General features: G+C 40.8%; 1 protein-coding gene across 2 annotated transcripts; it reads left to right on the top strand.

The window, feature by feature from the left end:
• Window positions 1–495: 495 nt before the first annotated feature.
• Window positions 496–7,646, top strand: ripk3 (receptor-interacting serine-threonine kinase 3). Of its 2 annotated transcripts, none has more exons than XM_020112212.2 (13): window positions 496–1,599; window positions 2,755–2,917; window positions 2,991–3,159; window positions 3,439–3,594; window positions 3,822–3,970; window positions 4,205–4,254; window positions 4,910–5,065; window positions 5,221–5,303; window positions 5,427–5,490; window positions 5,732–5,796; window positions 6,193–6,232; window positions 6,347–6,546; window positions 6,788–7,646. In XM_020112212.2, exons 2-13 carry the CDS (start codon window positions 2,760–2,762, stop codon window positions 6,962–6,964), a joined length of 1,467 nt encoding a protein of 488 aa, XP_019967771.2. In that variant the 5' UTR covers window positions 496–1,599; window positions 2,755–2,759; the 3' UTR covers window positions 6,965–7,646. The 2 variants fall into 2 exon arrangements, with proteins under 2 accessions (XP_019967771.2, XP_019967772.2); XM_020112213.2 differs by having other exon boundaries at window positions 1,329–1,599; window positions 3,442–3,594.
• The last annotated feature ends 325 nt before the right edge of the window (window positions 7,647–7,971 follow it).

Here is a 7,971-nt window from a genome sequence, read left to right as displayed (position 1 = left end):
GGGGGGGTTTCCACTGACGTCACCAGGGGTTTTTCTGTCTCTGTGTTTGACTCAGTGACACAGACTCATGATGCGTCCACCTCACTTCTCTACAGCAATCACACACATGTTCAGCTCGCAGGGGGATTCAGATGGAAAGCAGAAGTACACAGCATGCTAACATCTATTATTAGTGATACAATGGTTTGAAAGTCTCCGTGCAGACGAGGAGCGAGTTTGTCTTCGGAACAGGAAGAGAAATGTCACCTCCACTTCCTGTTGTGTTGTTTCTATTGCCCACAAAGTGCAAGAGGAGAAAGATCAGAGCCACCAGGGGGAGGCTTCTTTAGTTTCATGATTCTGGGGCACATTCATCGGCAGCTGCATGAGGCCGCATTGGCTGCAGCAGGTGAACTCACTAATACAGAGAACACACATTTACCGTCAGTCATCACAACACAGACGAAACACACACACACTCCTTCTGTTCACAAACTCAGCCCTCTGCTGGCAGAATACAAAACTTCACACTCCGTTCAGAGAGAGAGGGAGAGAGGGAGAGAATGAGAGAATGAGAGTGATATACTGTATATATATATATAGAGAGAGAGAGAGAGAGAGAGAGAGGGAGAGAGAGAGAGTGATATATATATATATATATAGAGAGAGAGTGAATGAGAGAGAGTGAGAGAGAGAGAGTGAGTGAGAGAGTGAAAGAGAGTGAGTGAGTGAGTGAGAGTGAGATATAGAGAGAGTGAGAGTGAGAGTGAGAGTGAGTGAGTGAGTGAGAGAGAGAGAGTGAGTGAGTGAGAGAGAGAGAGAGAGAGTTTTAAAGAGAATTAGAAATGGACAAGAGAAATAACTATAGACAGACAGAGAGATAGATAGATAGATAGATAGATAGATAGATAGATAGATAGATAGACAGACAGACAGACAGACAGACAGACAGATAGATAGATAGATAGATAGATAGATAGATAGATAGACAGATAGATAGATAGATAGATAGACAGACAGACAGATAGATAGATAGACAGACAGACAGATAGATAGATAGATAGATAGATAGATAGATAGATAGATAGATAGACAGACAGATAAATAGATAGATAGATAGATAGATAGATAGACAGATAAATAGATAGATAGATAGATAGATAGATAGATAGATAGACAGATAGATAGATAGATAGATAGATAGATAGATAGATAGATAGATAGATAGATAGATAGATAGATAGATAGATAGATAGATAGACAGATAAATAGAGAGATAGATAGATAGATAGATAGATAGATAGATAGATAGATAGATAGATAGATAGATAGATAGATAGATAGATAGATAGATAGACAGATAGATAGATAGATAGATAGATAGATAGATAGATAGACAGATAGCCATGAAGTAAATAAAAATGCTGTTGTCACCATGGTGAGCACACACACCTCAGCACAGAAGCAGAAGTGAAAGGAGATTTTATGGGATGGATCTGGGTCAGTGCTTCTCACTTCTGCTTGTGTCTGTTCACATGTAACGAGTCACCGAATGAGCAGGAGGATTTTTACACCAGTCAATATGCTTGAATGATGAGTAAGACGAGTGTGTCCCTACGGGTGAGTGCTTTCCCCATTCCAAAAAAAAAAATCCTCTTCTTGTCAGCGTTGTAAGTGTCTGTGGCTTCGATCTGATCAGGAAACTGTACTTTGTGGTAGTTTCGACCTTAAACGTTGTGTATTTTACCTGATTCATTATAATGAGCGAAGTGAATCTGCTGTTTTTTCATCTCAGGCTCATATTATCGTTATACTCTTTTTTTTCTTGGACGTTTTAAACCAAACATGTAAAAAGCTGGATTGTCAGGGCGTGGAGAAAAAGGCAGGTAGCTCCGTTTGTGATGTTACAGCATATTACCATTCAATACAACACCCGGAAGAAAGTGAGACAAACTATATGAGTTTCTATTATTCAGTCCACCTTGAGGCTAAGTAACCTGAAAAACATGTGGTTTCCTGCAAAGTGTGTGAAGGTGGCAGCTTGTAGAAACACTGTGTGGAATATGAAACCACTTAACATTTAAAAATGGGCGTCACAAGAAGAACCTAAAGGTCATTTCATCTTTCTTTTTTTTACGATGGTGATTTAAGAGTCAGAACAAACAGGAGAAATTATGTTTTTCACCATGACACCGCGAACTGTGGCTCATTTTTATTTACTTCCTGAAATGACGAGTTCAAGAAATGATTTGTTGAAGAGAAAAGGCTGCGATACTCAACGACATATATTACTCTCAGTTATTTGAATCAATCATCAAACTAAAAATGCCCAATATTTTCTGGGTTCAGGGTCGAGAACAGGATTTCCTGTTCTTCACTATTTTTCAGGTTTTAGATTGAACATTGACTCTCAGTCACTTCTTCTCACAGGAGATCGATCCCACTCACCAGAGTTACAGAGAACAGACGCTCAGGGAGTGAAGGAGGAAACTTTCTGCTTTTACAAAATAAAAAAAAGTTGCATAGTGTTGCTTTAAAGCTCCAGTGTGTAAGATCTAGGTGAAAGGATCTATCTGCAGAAATTAAATGTAGAATAATCCTCATGATGTTTTCACGAGTTCATTTCATCTGATTTGTATGAATTTGTAGTTTTCTTTCAGCTGCAACATGACGCTTCAACACCAGATATCACTAAATTCTACACACTGTACCTTTAAATAACTTAAAACCATGGACGCAGCAGTAAAATGAACCTGGACTGATTTCCTCCTCCAGTGAACATGGCTCTGTCCAGCTGCTCACCTCCTCTGCTGATTGAAGACTCCAGCCTCACGGGATGGGATTTGATCGGCTGCGGGGGGTTCGGACAAATCTACAAAGTCAGGCATCGTCAGTGGTGCTACGACATCGCCATTAAGCTGCTTCATTACGATGACGGGTGAGTAGCTACAGAAGAATTTCAAGTCTGCAAGTAGAAAAAAGTAGGATTTACTGACGATACACACACACAGGAGCAGTACATCTTTGCTGCGGGAGGTCGAAATGATGCGTCAAGGAAGCAACGAGTATGTAATGCAGGTCCTTGGCGTCTTCAAGGGTCGACCGCCGAACTCCGGGCCCTCAGCACAGCTGGGTCTGGTCATGAAGTACATGGAGAAAGGATCCCTGGCCTCCCTACAGGTACCACACACACTAGAAACATCAGTTGATCCATCACACGACTGAAACTCAACCAGAGGATGGATTGACTCAGCAGCAATGCGCCTTGACACTGGTGGACGACCAATAAACCCAACGAAGAAGAAGAGGGCGTTTTCTTACTGACCTTCATAGTCCCCGGAATCTGTCGCCACCATGTTGTCGACATTTTGATTTGTTCTTTTGGGAAACATGTCGACAACCTGTTGTCATGATACAGATACACCTCTCATGTCAGCACTCCTCACATTCTGTTCACAGCAGACTCTACACGGAGTGACACCGTTACCGCTGGTCTTCAGACTGGCTCACCAGGTGGCTCTGGGGATAAACATCCTCCACAGCCTCTCCCCCGCTGTTCTCCACCTGGACCTGAAGCCCAGCAACGTGCTGCTGGACTCTGATCTCAACGCCAAGGTGAGCGCATCCGTCTCCCAGTGTCGTCTCACAACCGTGATATTCTATAAAAAGTTCAAATGTCTGTGTACATTTTCATCCAGTATCCAAAAGAATGGTTTAATTATCATTTTCTGGAACATTTCACTTTTTAATAGTTTTAAAAAAAAAACCTGGAACACGGCATACATCTGTTATTGTCTCCTCCCAATGCTAATCGTGTCCCCTCACCACATCTTCTTCTCCAGCTCACAGATTTCGGCCTTGCTAAGTTTTATCACAGTGTCAGCCGGATTTCCAAGAAGGACAGAGAAGACGAAGGAGGGACGATCAGCTACATGCCGCCGGAGGCTTTTGACACAACGTACACCCCGACACGAGCCTCTGATATCTACAGGTACAAGAGCAATGAACCAGGAACGAATAACGGCTTCATTTGTTGTGTGAGGAGGAATTAACAACGCCGATTTGTAGACTAGCAGGTTTACTTTAAGGGAGACATGTTATGCTCATATTCAGGTTTTAATGACGGTCATTACTTGGAATCTGAGCCAAGAGCCAAGAATCGCAATTAGCTCTGTTGTGTTGTGGTGGTGATCAAGGTCATTAACCTTCTCGGCCTTTGTTTCAGCTATGGTATACTCCTGTGGTCCATCGTCTCAGGGAAACAACCTTACGCACGTGAGTGATGATCTGGTTCAACTTCCTCTCTTTTAGCGAGTGCATTTAGTCGGAGAAACAAAGTCGTGCCTGCTCAATTTGGATTTTAGCAGAATCTGATCCCATCGGAAGAGAAAATGACCTGAAATGATTAGTTGGAGATTCAACTGAGAGGAAAATAATCAGCAGCTGTTCTGATGATGATTAATCGCTGAAATTACGTTTGAAGTAAAAATAAATAATTTGTGAGGACTTGCTGCTATTTTCAGTCTGACTTCATTCTATTCAATATTCAATACACAAATATTTTAGATTCAAGCTACCATTTGAACAAAAACATTTAATTGGGAGATTTAAATCTCTACATCTTTCAAAAGTCATCATTAGTAGCAAAATATCACAGTGTCCTTGAAAACTGGTTCAGTTTGTATCGCACACTCTCTATTCTACCACCAGGGGGCCCTAAAGTCTAGAATAAAACAGAATCCTTCATTAGGATAAAATAAAACACAGATTTGTCATCAGGGCATGTTCGTTGTCATCTATTGTGTTGTTAATATTAAGTTGGCAGCCAGTGCAGCTTCAATACAATAATACATTTGATTAAATGACATTACTACATTAGAGTGAGGCACAATCTCCAAAACCTCTTTCTATAATCTGCCCTCTACTCTAGAGGCAAAATCCAGCATAGTGCGGTTTCGGATCCCCCAGGGAGACCGACCATCGCTGCAGGAGTTCAGCGATGGTCAGACTGAAGAGCTGAAGGGACTGATGGAGCTCATGACAAGATGCTGGGAGCACAGTCCCACCCAAAGACCCTCATCCTTGGGTAAGAAAAATACTTCTTTGAGCAGAGTTAAACAACGTGCAAGCTTTTAAATGTGTAATAACATTAATGGGATTTAAATTTGGGATATGTGTACGCACAGGAAAACACTAAACCTTTATATGTTTGTGCTCTGACATGAAATCTTTTTCTGGCAGAGTGTACGACCATCACAGAGGAACTGTACAAGAAGCACAAACATGGCATTGTTGATGCTGTCCATGAAGTGCAGAAGAAACTCGTAAATATGAAATATCTCCACCAACAATGTCTGACGCCGCACAACGTTAACATGACGCGGCAAAAAACCACTTGAAACCCCCTCGTCACTGTCTGATTCACGCTTTCTCTTCCTGTTTTTCAGGAGCAAAAGGAACAAGACAGATTAACGGAGCAGGTTCAGAGGGTTCATATCGGTCAGGCCTCAGGTCCGCTTTACATGAAATCTGTTTTCTTTCACTTTCAAAGATTCTCTTCTGATCACTTTTCTTACATGAGAGTTGGATTATGTTGCGTCTGATTCTCCTCCTCTTGATTTAATTATTGTTTTTTTCAATTTAAACTTTTCTTTCTGTAAAGCACGTTGTAACGTTGTCAAATTATTATAAACCTGTCAACCCTAACCCTAACCCCATTCGGTGTCATTTCATTCCGTCTTTTTTCTTTCAGGGACTCCAAGAGTTGAAGCTGTGAACATCCAGGATAATGTTCTGACGGGACGTCCGCCCGTTCAGGTGAGATATGAAACATATAGATATTAGATGTAATCGGAGTTCAGACCCTCGCCGCATCGTTCGGTCTCTTTCTACTGGATGAAATTGATTTCTTTTAAATCATGAACTGACTCACTGGTCTCTGAGGTATTTTCTTTTTCCCTTTGCCACAGATTGGTCAATACTGTGATGTTTTCATTCTCAGAATCAAACATCTCGGTGTGCGTCATTAAGGGATTATCATGTTGACCATTTTGAAACCCTCTTTGAACTTCAGACCCTTTAAACCATTTATTACTTGGTAGAAAACAAATGTCTTTAAACAACCAATAAGCAAAGTCTCCATAAAGTGTTTTATGGTTGAATGGTTCATCGTAGACAAGTAACTAACAGAACACTTACCTCCTTTTGTTGCAGGAAGAGGCCAGTGGTTTAAAGTCAAATCAAAAGTTCAAAGGTAAACAGGAAGTTGGTGATGGAGCTGGATGCGGAACTTCACTTTAACGTCATGATCAAGAAAAAACAAATCATCTACCGCAGCTTCACGTTTTTCACATGTGTTCCCTCACAGACCCGCTTACGTCCCGCCAAGCAAACACGTGCCACGTCGACCCGGCCCGCTCGTCCACAGGCGACCACAAAGCCAAAGCTTCCTCCGTTTATCCCATCAGTGCATCCCCGGCGTCTCCCTCGACCACGAGGTCACATCAGGCGAGAGCAGCTGAGAATTCCCAGAGGGCATTTAAGCCGAACTGCACTCAACAGTTCCAGGTATAAATTTAAGAAATTAAAATCATGAAGAAGTTTACACATTTATCCTCAGAGGAAGATAAGAAGGGACCCGACGTCTTCTATATCGTCTTTCATGCACTTTATTCAGTTCATCACTACGCAAAAACATATATAATCATAAAGATTACTGAGAGAAACTTGTATCCAATGTAGAAATACCGACTTCTGGATGAATACTGATATATTTTGATCTGTATTTTTTATTTTTTTACATCTGCAGCGTCAGTTGTCCAGCCCTGTCCCTCCGTCCCTGCCACATAAAATCTGCATCACCTACAGCAACGTGACTGGAGTTCAGAGTGGCAACGAGAACACCATGTACATCAACACCGGGCCTGAGAGGAGACGACACCCAACAGCTCCACCTCGTGTCAACCCCTCATCGCCACAACCATGAAGCTGGAAGAACAAATGAGGAGTTGCTTCACTTTTTTATGTTAACTTCCTGCCAGACATTTTAGTTTTTATTTGACATTTTTATATATCGTCTTTGTCGTGTTTGCTTTTCAAGTCTGAACAGGAATTAAGATCCGCTTCAGGTGACACGCAGGCTTTTAAAATTATGGTTTTGTATTTTTTTGAATATTTATTCTGCTTCTTTGGTTTCAAAATGTTTCACCGATCAGAAAAAAACCCCCCTCACAGCTCTTCTTTGCCCCCGTCAGCAGAAAAACGGTGTGATCATGTGGTTTTAAAAAAAACTGTGGTCAGCAAATATCCACGGGCGAAGCGCCAGAACACCCTCAGCTGCCAAAAATCAACTCAACACCAGACGGACCGAGTCACAAGAGCTCCATGTATATTCTGACCTGTTCTAATAGTTCATTTTGTTTTTGCTGAAATTCCAAAAAGTACAGAAGAGTATTGGGACCAGATCTCCACCTCTTTAATGTCACAGAGGTTCGGTACAGGCCACATTCATTTGCACTGAAATACAGAATTGGATGATCAAAATATTTTTGTATCTGTTTGGTTTCTTTTATACTTTTTTTAAATGTCTTTTTGTGGATTTATCTTAACACAATTTGTATTTTTTTTCTCTTTCAAATTTACATTTTAAATAAAATTCATTCTATGAATATCATGAACAAGTTTGAATCTATGATAAGTGTGTAAGACATTTTGTGGTTAATGTAATTATAAACTTGACGTAGCTTCAATGAAATTTTAAATTCAAAGACCTGAAACAACCATGAATTGAAGAGAAACACATCCTTTCAATAAGAATCAACTAGAATTAACTAAATTAGGATAAATATCTAAATCTACAAAAACACAACTGAACTGAATGGATATGAACGTGTCATGGAAACGACTTCATCTTTGTTGGCGTTGGAGTTTTTCCTGTATTCTACAAAGAGCGATATTTGCTTCAAGGTCTTTACGTAGTTTTGGACTCTGGAG

Source organism: Paralichthys olivaceus, chromosome 22 (genome assembly GCF_024713975.1).
Source record: "Paralichthys olivaceus isolate ysfri-2021 chromosome 22, ASM2471397v2, whole genome shotgun sequence".
NCBI lineage: Eukaryota > Metazoa > Chordata > Actinopteri > Pleuronectiformes > Paralichthyidae > Paralichthys > Paralichthys olivaceus.
This window is presented reverse-complemented; position numbering and strand designations above follow the sequence as displayed.